The 14,358-nt window shown below is 36.6% G+C and overlaps 2 protein-coding genes across 8 annotated transcripts in view; both read left to right on the forward strand.

The window, feature by feature from the left end:
- Positions 1-537: 537 nt before the first annotated feature.
- LOC127421829 (suppressor of cytokine signaling 5-like) lies at positions 538-6,672 on the forward strand. 4 transcript variants are annotated; one of them, XR_007894101.1, is made up of 4 exons: positions 538-556; positions 674-727; positions 1,476-5,680; positions 5,809-6,672. XR_007894101.1 is itself a non-coding variant. In XM_051664992.1 (3 exons), the coding sequence occupies exon 3, from the start codon at positions 1,638-1,640 to the stop codon at positions 3,195-3,197; it is 1,560 nt and encodes a 519-aa protein (XP_051520952.1). In that variant the 5' UTR covers positions 538-556; positions 674-727; positions 1,476-1,637; the 3' UTR covers positions 3,198-6,672. The 4 variants fall into 4 exon arrangements, 1 of the variants encoding a protein (XP_051520952.1); XR_007894103.1 differs by lacking the exon at positions 538-556 and adding an exon at positions 562-571 and having other exon boundaries at positions 1,450-5,680; XM_051664992.1 differs by having other exon boundaries at positions 1,476-6,672.
- A 1,100-nt stretch (positions 6,673-7,772) lies between these two features.
- The window catches only part of LOC127421815 (centrosomal protein of 164 kDa-like), a 32,934-nt gene continuing 26,348 nt past the window's right edge, over positions 7,773-14,358 (forward strand). The window contains exons 1-5 of one of the 4 annotated variants that reach the window (XR_007894100.1): positions 7,773-9,550; positions 10,886-10,995; positions 11,459-11,570; positions 11,671-11,935; positions 14,192-14,302. Coding sequence is in view for 3 of the 4 variants with exons in the window: in XM_051664953.1 (XP_051520913.1) it covers positions 10,914-10,995; positions 11,459-11,570; positions 11,671-11,935; positions 14,192-14,302 (570 nt within the window). In the remaining variant the exon portion in view is untranslated. Of the gene's footprint in view, positions 9,551-10,845; positions 10,996-11,458; positions 11,571-11,670; positions 11,936-14,191; positions 14,303-14,358 lie in introns of all 4 variants that reach the window. The other 3 variants (XM_051664953.1, XM_051664952.1, XM_051664951.1) reach the window with 3 other exon arrangements.

Raw genomic sequence — 14,358 nt, forward strand, 5'->3', positions numbered from 1 at the left:
TTATTATTGTTATTATTGTTATTGTTATTATTATTGTTATTATTATTATTGTTGTTGTTGTTATTATTATTATTATAAGTATTGTTATTATTATTATTGTTATTATTATTATTATTATTGTTATTGTTATTAGTATTATTGTTATTAGTATTATTGTTATTATTATTATTGTTATTATTATTATTATTATTATTGTTATTATTGTTATTATTATTATTATTATTGTTATTATTATTATTGTTATTATTGTTATTATTGTTATTGTTGTTGTTATTATTCTTACAGTCACGACGCTAATAAAAACATATCAAATAAAATAATGATTTGATAAGCGTGATCAAGTGAATAAGATGGTGAAGCCACAGAACACACAAGAAAACACTTTAAATAAAATCAGAGTATTTTGGAGCTGCGTATGATGTGATGGCAGGTAAAATACAAATAATTTATCCACATTTAAACTTTATATTTCTAAAAAAGAATCCTCGTTTGATCACATGAAATTCTGTAAGCCGGAAGTGTGTTTGAGTTTACAGGAAATGATGTCACCGCTACGGTAGGCCGGGTTTGTGTGAGCTAGCTCGAGTTTAAGTGACTTTATTTAATAAAGTTGAGTTATGAAAGTGATTTTATTCATCACGGTTAATGTATTAATGTCTTATTTATGTTTTAGAAGTGATGCGGTGATCAGAAGCAGCGCGCGCTGGACGCTTTTATCAACAAACTGGTGCGTGTCTTAAACTCACTAACAAAACATTAACACAAAGTACCATGCTATTTCCATGTTTTTATACATTATACAACAAGTTCATCTCAACCGGCAGCATTTGTGACGTAATGTTGATTATAACAAAATGTATTTAGTCTCGTCCCTCATTTTCATTAATAAAAGCACAGATCTGTGTTCCAGTGAGACACTTACAATGGAAGTCAATGGGGTCAATGTTTAGAGGGTTTAAAAGCAACAATGTGAAGCTTATAATTTTATAAAAGCACTGACATGAATTATTCTGTTAAAACTGCTGTATTATTTCAGCTGTAAACTGTTTAAATTGTCGTTTTAGGGTTTACGAAGTTGTACAATTGTCTATATCTTTCCACAGATGTGGTTAGTAAGTGATTTTATGACAGTAAAATCATGTTAACACACATATTGTTTATGTCTTGTGTCTATACTTTTGAAACAGTGAGTATTTTAATGTTTACAGATTATTATTATTGACCCCATTGACTTCCATTGTAAGTGTCTCACTGGAACACACATTTGTGTTTGTTTGTTTTTTTTTTTTTTTTTTTTTTTATAAAGAAAAGGAGGAATGAGTCGAAATTAATTTTTGTGGTAATCAACATTGTCACAAATGCTGTCAATTGAACTTAACTTGGTGTATAATGTATAAAAACATGGAAATAGATCCCAGTAAAGACTAATGTCTCACTCGTCTGACTCAGATTCTGTGTGTTCTGTTTCTCTGTAGATTGATGACATGGTCTGGATGGACATAAAATCTGCTGAAAGTTAATTTATCAAATTAATCTTCAGTGAAGTAGAAATATCTGTTCTGTCTGCTGACCTCCATTGGTTTTTTGTCTGTTGAACGCACACACGACACTGCCAACCAATCAGAACGATTCTCACCATGTCTCTGCCTGAGGGCGCGGGGGATCGTGGGAAAGAGAGAGAGCGCGGCGCCCGTCCTAAAGTCCGTCAGAGCCGCTCTGAGGAGCGAATAGATGGAGGGAGGAGGAAGGGAGGGAGGAGCAAGAAAAAAAGCCACCCGTCACATGACCTGGGCTCCGAGCGGCCCGTGAGCGACGGGTTTGAGTATGGCGATTTACTGAACGGTCTGCACGAACCCAGCAAGGGCGTCTCGTCCTCTCCAGTAAGGGATCACCGGAGACGCCACGTAATTGGGTCACCTGGATCTCTGTTATTTGAGAGAGTTTCTGCCAAACTGTCGCTCGGTTCCACCGCCACTGATGTCGACTCTGACACGGACAGCAAGTCTTCCGGAAGCAACCGAACGCTTCGCCAGAAGATCCAGGATGCAGTGGGACAGTGTTTCCCCATCAAGAGTCAGAGTCAGGGTTTGTCCCACTCCCCATCGCCAGCTTCCACAAGCTCCTCGAGGCAGAAGATCCATCTGAGCGAGCTCATGCTAGACAGCTGTCCGTTCCCGGACGGTTCTGATCTGGCCCAGAAGTGGTACCTCATCAAGCAACACACGGCGCCCATTTCTCAAGCGCCCGTCCTGGATTCCTTGAGTGGAGCGACGGCTTCTGCGGCGGTCACTGTTGGTACACCTGTCGAAGATGAGGAAGACCGCTTACGGGAGAGACGAAGAATTAGCATCGAGCAGGGTGTAGAGCCGCCACCCAATGCCCAGATCCACACCTTTGAAGTGACCGCTCAAATCAACCCTCTGTATAAACTCGGACCCAAACTTAGTCACGGGATGAACGAGTTAGCCAGAGACGAGCACGCAATGCAGCATCAGCTTCTCCTGCAGAGCTGCTTGGACACTTTGGATGAGGTTGCAGCATCAACCGCGGCCACAACGTCGGCTGATTTGGACTTGGGCGCCAGTGCTGCGTCTCCATCATCCCGTTCTCTAACAGGTGCGACTCTAGTTCAAGCGGACAGTCCCACACCTCAAGACGCTGAGCATCGCATACATACGCAAATTGATTACATCCACTGCCTAGTGCCCGACCTGCTCCAAATCAACAACCTGATCTGTTACTGGGGCGTCATGGATCGGTACCAAGCAGAGACGCTACTTGAGGGTAAACCTGAAGGCACGTTCCTACTGCGCGACTCTGCTCAGGAAGACTACCTCTTCTCCGTGAGCTTCCGTCGGTACGGTCGCTCGCTCCACGCTCGCATCGAACAGTGGAATCACAACTTCAGCTTCGACGTGCACGACCCGAGCGTGTTCCACGCACCCACCGTCACCGGGCTTCTCGAGCACTACAAGGATCCAAACTCCTGCATGTTCTTCGAGCCGTTGCTGTCCAACCCGATCCACCGGACACATCCGTTCAGTCTGCAGAACATCTGTCGTGCCGTCATCAGCAGCTGCACCACGTACGACGGCATCAACGCTCTGCCGCTCCCCAACGTGTTAAAGGAGCACCTGAAAGAATACCACTACAAGCAGCGTGTGCGCATACGCAGACTCGACACATGGTGGGAGTGAGAGAGATATGCGGACTGTGTTCGGAATGGAATACTAGCTTACTAACCTAATACTGCGCAGTATACTGCATACTACCTACTGTTTTGTTTTTTTTTGTAAGTAAGTGAAACAGAGTAGCAAGTACATTATTGTCACATGACCTCATGTTTAATTCAACGAGTGGCTTTCAGTTATCGCCTTAGAAATAAATATGTTTACTTTGCATTTTTAATTCAGGCATACTAATGCCTTAAAGCTGAAGTGTGTAATTTCTGCGCCACCAAAGAGAATTCATCCTCCGTCTGCCATTGGTTGAACAAATAGATAGTCCCGCCCACAACTCACGTGATTGTTTGAGTCGTTGTTGTTGTGTCGGACTGGACGGGTCGCTCAAAACAAACAGACGAATGTTTGAAAGTGCCACAGAGACACACTGTTTACAGTTTTTATTATAGTTGTCTCTACATATTAAATCTAGATATGAGAAAGTATTTTAACACTGAAGAAGTTACAAACTTCAGCTTTAACATTTGGCAGTTTGATCAAACAACGAATCAAAATAGAGATGTTACAAACCGTGTGTTATTACTTTTGGTTCATTCGTCACACTGGAAATTAAATAATCAAGAGATGATTCTCACGAAACCTGTCAAGTAAATGCCTTGGTCCAATTTTACTCCAAAATCAAAATTATATTTTGCATATAAAAATCAAGAACCGCTAAGTTTGTTTACATTTTCATAACAGTAATGTGCATTTTACCCCCAAATTCTCATTACTCCAATGTAAAAAAAAAGGTCATTATGATATTCATGCTCCAAAAAATGTAAATTATAACGTTTTTATACACCTTAATAGTACACGTGGTACTACCTTTCATTTTCGCTGATATTAATACAAAATATTGTACAACAGCATTGTTTTTACTGTAATAGAGTATAAAAATGACTGTTATGGTAACGAGAGTCATTAGAAGCCGAATACCTTATTAGGAAAGACTAGAATAATGACTACGAAACGAGTAACGAACTCTACTGAATAATAGAAAAAATATTTGTTAGACTGATTATCCAACAACGAGCACAGGGATAGAGCGATATTTTTTTAATAAGACCATATCTAATAGTCTTATTAAACTGCAAAAGGCTCTGATTAAATTAAAAGCGCTTTAGAGTGAACTGTTCTGCCTGCAAAAAATAAATAAATAATAATTTTAATATAAGAAGAAATCATTTGATCATATTTGCTATATGGAAACTATAAATATAAATGAAAAATGGGCTTTTCGGTGTGCTGAGTGACTCCAGTCAGGTCTCCTAAGCAACCAAATTGGCCCGGTTGCTAGGGAGGGTAGAGTCACATGGGGTAACCTCCTCGTGGTCGCTATAATGTGGTTCTCGCTCTCGGTGGGGCGCGTGGTGAGTTGTGCATGGATGCCGCGGAGAATTGCGTGAAGCCACCACATGCGCTATGTCTCCGTGGCAATGCGCTCAACAAGCCACATGATAAGATGCGCGGATTGACGGTCTCAGACGCGGAGGCAACTGAGATTCATCCTCCACCACCCGGATTGAGGCGAGTCACTACGCCACCACGAGGACTTAGAGCGCATTGGGAATTGGGCATTCCAAACTGGGGAGAAAAAAAAAGGGCTTTTCATTTAGTTTCGACGCATGTCCGGTTTAAGCCCCGCCCACATCTGGTTATAATCTGATACAGATAATTTTGCCATGGCAACAGATGCTGATACAGATAAAGACTTCGCTGCTCACCTCTAAGAATCATCATTTAAACACCGGGGTAAGTAAAACATCTAGTAATGAGAATTGGGGGGTAAAATGTGCTCGAGTATCCTGAAAATGTCACAATGCAAAAAATCTAAATGGTAATAATAATTGTACTAATAATACGTTTTATTTATATAGCGTCTTTCCAAAAGCAGTGTATATTCAGTCATACCAACAAATTACAATGGTCAACACAAAAACAAAACTGTCCTGAAAGACTTTATTTGCTTTATGCAAAATATAATCTCACATTTTTTTGTATTGATTTGTTGTTACATACGACCTGGACGTTTTCTCGACAGGTTTCGTGGGAATCATTGTTGCGGGTACACTTTGCTTTATACAGCAGAAATAGTAAGAGTGGTCTGCTAGTATGTTATTCCGAACACAGCCATGAAGTACATCTGCGGCGGCGGGAACATGACCAGAAGTGCCACAGCTCTGCGTTCACTGATCACCTGATTTTATACCTGCTGTTTTAACTCGAGAGACCTTTGATAATAGTGTGTGAGTGCCTTTCTAGTGCTACCAGCCCTGATGCTGAAAATACTGTTGTTTAGCTCGCTGTCATGATGCTGGCGATGGGTTCACTGCATCAGAACAGGATTAATTAAGAGTTCATTATTGCTTCTTTTGAAATGTTACTCTTCTCTTTTTTTATTGATCAAAAATGTGTCCCCTTTGAGAGTGACTGGACCACGTCTGGTTTCTTCTGTGGTAAGTGAACCTCCTCTGGTGCATTGTGTGGGGTATTTGAATATAATGTCAGTTTTATGAAGGCATATGGAGTGACCTTCTCGCTTGATCTTCTCATAACATCTGTGCTGTTGATTTACTCTTTCCAGATTCATTCACCGTGCGTTTGACCCGCTGAAGAGTGCACTGTGCAACCACTGGAATAAATTACACTGGTGCTCATGTTAATCTGGATTAGATTGGGCGGACTATACAATTGTTAATCTAGTTAAACTACTGTTAATTTTAATTGACACACCCATTACAGAATTCACAATAGCACACTGTGATTTGATAAAACATGTGAAGAACATGTCTTGGTCTTATTTTACTCCAAAATCAAAAGAAACTAAAAAGGACTTATATTTTGAAATACAGAAAATGAAGCCTGTTTTTAGGAATAATAAGAGTTTTTACATTCATGACACTCACATTTGATCCCCCAATTCTCATTACAATGTGAAAAAAATTATATATTATTTAAATTAAATATTTATAGGTGGTTGTACATCATTTGTACTGCCTTTAATTTTTGGCTGCTTTTAATTAAAACAACTAATAAATGGACAGCAGCATCTTTTTATTGTAATTCACTCAAAAATGACTGTTACGGTAAGGCAAGGCTAGTTTCTTTATATAGCACATTTAATACACAACAGTAATTCAAAGTGCTTTTCATAGAAATGATACAGAGAAGGAAAATAAAGATCCTTAAAAGTCCGTTTTAAAATCACCATAGACAAAGAATGAAAAGGAGTAAATATTTAATAATAAAATGTATTAAAATGAGAATCATGATTAAATCAATGGGAAGAGTGAAATTAAAGACGTCAGGATGTGTTATGTAATGAGAATTGGGTTGTAAATTGTGCCTGAGTGTCCTGAAAATAATGTCAAAATGAAAAATCAAATCTCCTTTTATTATTATTGTATTTTTGTAAATAAAAATTATTGGGGGGGGGATGAAATGTTTTTTTTTTTTTTTTTTTTTAAATATGACCTGGACATTTATTATTATTATTATTATAATTATTAAATGTGACCAGGTCTTTTTTTTTATTTATTTATTTATTTTAATAAATATGACCTGGACATTTTTTCTTATTATTATAATTATTAAATATGACCAGGTCATTTATTTATTTATTTATTTTTTAAATATGACCTGGACATTTCTCTTATTATTATAATTATTAAATATGACCAGGTCATTTTTTATTTTTATTTTTTTTTTTATTTATTTTTTTTATAAATATGACCAGGACATTTTTCTTATTATTATAATTATTAAATATGACCAGGTCTTTTTTTCTTATTATTATAATTATTAAATATGACCAGGTCTTTTTTTCTTATTATTATAATTATTAAATATGACCAGGTCATTTATTTATTTATTTATTTTTTAAATATGACCTGGACATTTCTCTTATTATTATAATTATTAAATATGACCAGGTCATTTTTTATTTTTATTTTTTTTTTTATTTTTTTTTTTTATAAATATGACCAGGACATTTTTCTTATTATTATAATTATTAAATATGACCAGGTCATTTTTTATTTTTATTTTTTATTTATTTATTTTTTTTTTAAATATGACCTGGACATTTATTATTATTATTATTATTATTATTATTAAATATGACCAGGTCTTTTTTTTTATTTATTTATTTATTTTAATAAATATGACCTGGACATTTTTTCTTATTATTATAATTATTAAATATGACCAGGTCATTTATTTATTTATTTTTTTTTAAATATGACCTGGACATTTCTCTTATTATTATAATTATTAAATATGACCAGGTCATTTTTTATTTTTATTTTTTTTTTATTTATTTTTTTTATAAATATGACCAGGACATTTTTCTTATTATTATAATTATTAAATATGACCAGGTCTTTTTTTCTTATTATTATAATTATTAAATATGACCAGGTCTTTTTTTCTTATTATTATAATTATTAAATATGACCAGGTCTTTTTTTCTTATTATTATAATTATTAAATATGACCAGGTCATTTTTTCTTATTATTATAATTATTAAATATGACCAGGTCTTTTTTTTTGTTTTTTTTTTTGATTAAATATGACCAGGATATTTTATTTATTTTATTTTGGATTAATTATGACCAGGACATTTTTCTTCTTATTATTATTATTATTAAATACGGCTAGGTTATCTTTATTTATCTTTTGATTTTAGATTAAATATGACCAGTACATTATTTGCGAGTTTTTATTATTTTTTTGTATTGAATATGACCATGACATTTTTATTTATTTTAGATTTTTGATTAAATATGACCAGGACAATTTATTATTATTATTATTAAAAATGACCAGGACGTTTTCTTGACAATAAGTTTTGTGAAAATCATTCTACTATTTCTGCTGTCTACTGTATATATTGCAAAAGTAGTTAGAGTAGAATGCTAATCTGAACATAGCACTAGAATAATTTGGTTTAAGAGTAATATTTCTAGTATATACGGTTTAAAATAGTCATTCCACATGTTTTGGACCAACACTTAAATATGCTCTCTGTATCACTTTTAAGAGGCCAATATACTCATTTTACAGCTTTGAAATGCAAGTTTGACTGAATAAGTGCTGGTTTAATCACAACACACTCTGCGGTGACTGTATTATTTCATGAAGAAATGAGACAATGAGGGTTTTTCCATCTGGATGTCAGATATGGATTCCTCATATAGAAACTTCCATTCCATTCTTATTTTTAATGTTAATTCTTAGTGTTGATTCAGCAGCTCTAATTGAACTGATTGTGTCTTATTTTAATTCCACACAGACGACACGAATGTAAATGATTCAGTACACTTAAGGGAAGTTTTATTAAGTTATTATAGATGTTAGAGCACATTATAGGAGCCACTGTCCCTCGTGGTAGAAAATGAAGTGAAATATTTGAAGTTTTATCATCTCAAACATTATAAAACAAAAGAACAGACGTGAGTAAGCCATGGCCCTTGTATCTGTCTTTAAAGAATAATGAAAGCTTTTAAATATTTAAAAAATGGTCGAATGATATTTTTGGCTGTTTATGGAAAAATTAAGAAAAGAGTTGGCAAGAGGAAATTGGGGCCAGCTTTATTTATTTGGACATTATGAACAGAAAATGTAACAATGTTGTGTATCTGCTACATTAACACTGAGATGAAGGTGTGAAGAAATAACAGTTATCTTATAAAGTTAACGGTGGAGTCTGTGAAAAACAATGATAGTTGTTTAATGTTGACAGTTTACTTGGATTTCCAGAGACGTTTTGGACCATCATGAATGTCAAACTTTTGTTCAGAGCAGCTCGCACTGTTTTTTACACTGATATTTTTTTCTATTTAAGGCTTGTCTAATGTTATCTAATAAACTTTTTCACATGTTTTTCTCATATATTAAAACCAAGTGTGGATATTTTTGCTGTGTAATGTAACAAAAAACACATTCATAATTTATTTTGTGACTTAACGTGTATCTTGTTGACTTAAAAATTGTCATTGCCGCTTGTTACATTTTATTTAACCATTTAAATATAAACATTGCTAATTAAATTGTATTTTACAAATGTAATCTTATTGTATTATTATTATTATTGTTATATCTTGTGCGAGTGGTTATTGTGGGACTTTTATTTTGAAGTGTGTCTGAGGCGGCCGCCATGTTTGTCTCTGGTTGTTGTGAAGGAGACGCGGCGCTTCTGTTTTTAAATTCACAAAATCCTTTAAAATCATCCGTATCTCAAATCTGAAGAATCACAGCAGAGATGTAAAACCAGAAAAATGTTGTAAAAGTTCTGCACACCTCCACACTCGGGATCAGACAGCAGGTCAGGATTAAACTCGTTAAATGATTAATTATTATATTGATCAGAAATCATTATTTCGTATTAAACACACACATACAGACACAAACAGAGAAACACAGAGACAGACAAACACATACACTAGCTTACAAACACACACACTAGCTCACAAACACACACTAGCTCACAGACACACTAGCTCACAAACACATACACATATACAGACATACACACTAGCTCACAGACAAACACACACACTAGCTCACAAACACAGACAAACACACACACTAGCTCACAAACACAGACAAACACACACACTAGCTCACAAACACACACTAGCTCACAAACACAGACAAACACACACACTAGCTCACATACACATATACAGACATACACTAGCTCACAGACAAACACACAGACATACACACTAGCTCACAAACACAGACAAACACACACACTAGCTCACAAACACACACACTAGCTCACAAACACAGACAAACACACACACTAGCTCCCAAACACAGACAAACACACACACTAGCTCACAGACACACACTAGCTCACATACACATATACAGACATACACTAGCTCACAAACACAGACAAACACACACACTAGCTCACAAACACACACACTAGCTCACAGACACACACTAGCTCACATACACATATACAGACATACACACAGACATACACACTAGCTCACAAACATAAACACACACACTAGCTCACAAACACAGACAAACACACACACTAGCTCACAAACACACACACTAGCTCACAGACAGACAAAAACACACAGACAGACAAACACATACACAGACAGACATACACACATACACAGACAGACAAACACTAGCTCACACAGACAAACACACACATATAGACACAAACAGAGAAACACACACAGACAAACAAACACACACATACAGACAAACACATATTCATAAACACACATACACACACACGCAGACACACAAAAAAGACAAACAAACTAGCTCACACAGACACACACACACAGGCAGACACACAGACATGTGACTATGTAACCTCAAACAAATTTGAATGAGTATTCGCCACTAATCTGCTGTGATATTGTTCAATTTAGCCATTTATTTTCTTGCTTAGCGCTCGTGTTGTAATAAGAGGTTAATTATGCTTTATTCCGTTTATATACATGTGATTTATTTGTTGCAGGATTAACATGAGCCACTTAGTCTGGTGTTAAACACAGAGTTTTGTGTTGATGTTAATAAGTGTTTGTTTAATAAGTGGTAGTTATAGTTGTCAGTATGTGTTGTATAAATGTTAATTTGAAGTGTTTTAGTGAGATGAATTAAAGGCCAGTGACTGTTCCAGCGCACGCTCCCGTCACATCGCCGTCACCATGACAACCCCGGGTCTGCGCATCGGAGATCAGGTGGTTCTGGAGGAAGACTACGATGAAAACTACATCCCCTCTGAGCAAGGTCATTATCATGCATATCATATATACACAATCTCCATATTAACTTATATAAATGAGTGCACATTATTATTGAACACCCCCCTCATAAAAATGGTTTGGAGGCTGGGGCGTAGAATCCGGGGGACGGTGGGAGGTAACCCCCCCCCCCCAATAATCAAAACAAGCAACTACAACCCCCCCATTATTTATACCATGATCACTGGAAACATGGGAAAAAGCTTCATGCTGCAATGTTCAAGCCAAATCTATGTTCTTGTGTGGAGGTGAGTAAATAATGGCAGAATTTTATTTTTGCGTGAACTTCCTTTAAACAAAATGATTTTTCTCGTGCAAACATTCTTTGGTTGGTGTACACACAGCGTCACTCCTGTGTTATTGTGTGAGACAGTAAATGTTTAAAAGTGAAGTGAGTCAGTGTGAACAGAACAGAGTGATAAAGATCCGTTCCCCTCCATGTCTCGCAGAAATTCACGAGTACGCCATAGAGATTGGCATTGACCCCCAGCGAGAGCCTGAGCTGCTGTGGTTGGCCAGAGAGGGCATGGTCGTGCCACTACAACCCGAGTGGAAACCATGGTAACACACGTTTGTGTGACAGCACACAGGTTTGATCAGACCAGTTTAATATCAAGACAGGAAGTCAGTAGTTTGTCACTGTGTGTTTGTGTGTGTTCAGTCAGGACATCACCGGTGAAGTGTACTACTTCAACTTTTCAACGGGTCAGTCCACCTGGGATCACCCCTGTGACGAACACTACCGCCAACTCGTGATCCTGGAGCGCGAGCGCGCACAACAGACCCAAACTGCTTCACCTGCAACCGTCACTCCTGCTACACCTGCTGCACCAGCCACAGCGATGGGGGGAAAAGACAAAGAGAAGAAGAAGAAAGACAAGAAGAAGCAGAAGAGTAAAGTTCAGCAGAGCGTCAGAGCTTCAGCAGTGAGTTGAAACTACACAAGAACATCTCATGTTGTTATACCTTTAATGTTTATCAACTCTATGAGCAGTGTTGACATGCTAAACGTCTTGTATAATTATCATACATACAGCTTTTATGAGCTCATAATAATTACTTTTACATTTAAAGAAATGGTGAGCAGCACCTTAAGATATACAGTGGCAAGAAAAAGTATCTCTTTGGAATTACCTGTATGTTTAATTCTGTCTTAAAATCTCGTTTGATCTTAATCTAAGTTACAATAGTGAACAAACACAATCTGTTTTAACTGATCACACAAATTATCATATTGTTATTGCAAATATTGAATACATTATTCAAACATTCACAGTCTAGGTTGAAAAAGTATGTGAACCCCTAGGGTAATAACGTCAACAAAAGCTAATTAGAGTCAGGAGTTGGCAAACCTGGCATCTAATTAATGAAACGAGATTGGAGGTGTGTGTTAGAGCTACTATGACTTATAAAAAGCACTCAAACATTTTGAGTTTGCTATTAATCTGCTGACGTGGACCATGCCTTGCAAAAAAAGAGTTACAATCAAGAATTGTTGCTTTGCATAAAGCTGGAAAGGGTTACAAAGTTACCTGGAAGAGTTTAGATATTCATCGGTCCACAGTTAGACAAACTGTCTATAAATGGAGATGATTTAGTACTATAGGTACTCTCACTAGAAGTGGCCGTCCAGTCAAGATAACTCAAAGGGAACACTGCAGAATGCTCAATGAGGTAAAAAAGAACCCTAGAGTGACAGATAAAGACTTGAAGGAATCATTGGAACTGGTTAACATCTCTGTTCATGAGTCTACTATACGGAAAACATTAAACAGGTATGGTGTTCATGGCAGGACATCACGAAGGAAGCCGCTGCTTTCCAACAAAAACATTGCTGCACGCCTGAAGTTTGCTAAAGATCACCTTGACACTCCACAACACTACTGGGAAATGTTTTGTGGACTGATGAAACTAATGTTGAATTGTTTGGGAAGAACATGCAGCACTACGTATGGCATAAAAAGGGCACCGCATACCAACATGAAAACATCATCCCAACGGTGAAGTACGGTGGAGGGAGCATCATGATTTGGGGCTGCTTTGCTGTTTCGGGTCTGGACCGCTTGCCATCGTCAAGGGTAAAATTATTTCCCAAGTTTATCAAGATATCCTACAGGATAATGTCAGTGTGTGTGCACCAGCTGAAGCTCAGTAGAAGTTGAGTGATGCAGCAGGACAATGACCCTAAACATCGAAGTAAATCCACTACAGAATGACTTCAAAAAAAGAAAATCCACCTTTTGGAGTGTCTCAGTCAGAGCCCAGACCTTAACCCAATAGAGATGCTGTGGAATGACCTCAAGAGAGACACCAGACATCCTAAGAATATGTCTGAGCTGAAGCAGTTCTGTAAGGAAGAATGATCCAGAATTCCTTCTGAACGTTGTGCAGGTCTAATCCGCAGATACCGGAAACACTCGGTTGAGGTTATTGCTGCCAAAGGAAGATTGACCAGTTATTAAATCCAAGGGTTCACTTACTTTTTCCACAGCACTGTGAATGTTTAATGGGATGTTTTCAATAAACACATGAAAGATTATAACTGTTGTGTTGTTAGATTAAGCACATTGTGTATGTCTATACTTGTGACTTTGATGAAGATGAGATCACATTTATTCCAAAGGGGTCACATACTTTTTCTTGCCACTGTATGCTGTACGTAAATGGTGACACTTCACAATAAGGTTTTATTCTTTAACATTACTAAATGCATGAACTAACAATATACAATTACTTTTCACAGCATTTTTAAGTCTTGGTTAATGCTAGTTTATCATAATACTTTTGTTCATTGTTAGTGTATATTAGTTTGTTTGCATGCATTAATTTGAATATGTACTCATTTCAGTGTAAAACTTGTATTGGATATGTAGTAATTTACATTAATCAAGATCAATAAATGCTGTAAAAGTATTGTTCATTGTTCATGTTAACTAATGTTAACCAATGTAAACAAATACCACCTTATTTTTAAGAGTTGCCATGTTAATTTTAACCTAAAATCTTGATTGTTGATTTAACAAAAGTTCACGGACATGTTGTAAGTCAACTACCCAAAATAGAACTATAAAGACTTTTTTGAGAGAAATAAATAAAACGATCACACATACAGTAATGAGGATCTCCTCCCATTCCACCAAACCATTCAGATTCCTCCTCATTTGTGTCTCTCTGTATTTCAGGTGTTGGGACCGCTGGCTCCGCTCCGGGGTCTCTCTGAGGTTTCGGCAGCTCCTCTCAGATCTTCTCTGAGCAGCTCGTCTGGACTTCAGCCACACAAAACATCTCTCGGGGTAAAACAGAAAAGTGTCTCCTCCTCTCTTCCTCCAAACCTCACTTTATGCTTTTT

The sequence above is a fragment of the Myxocyprinus asiaticus genome, chromosome 31 (assembly GCF_019703515.2).
Source record: "Myxocyprinus asiaticus isolate MX2 ecotype Aquarium Trade chromosome 31, UBuf_Myxa_2, whole genome shotgun sequence".
NCBI lineage: Eukaryota > Metazoa > Chordata > Actinopteri > Cypriniformes > Catostomidae > Myxocyprinus > Myxocyprinus asiaticus.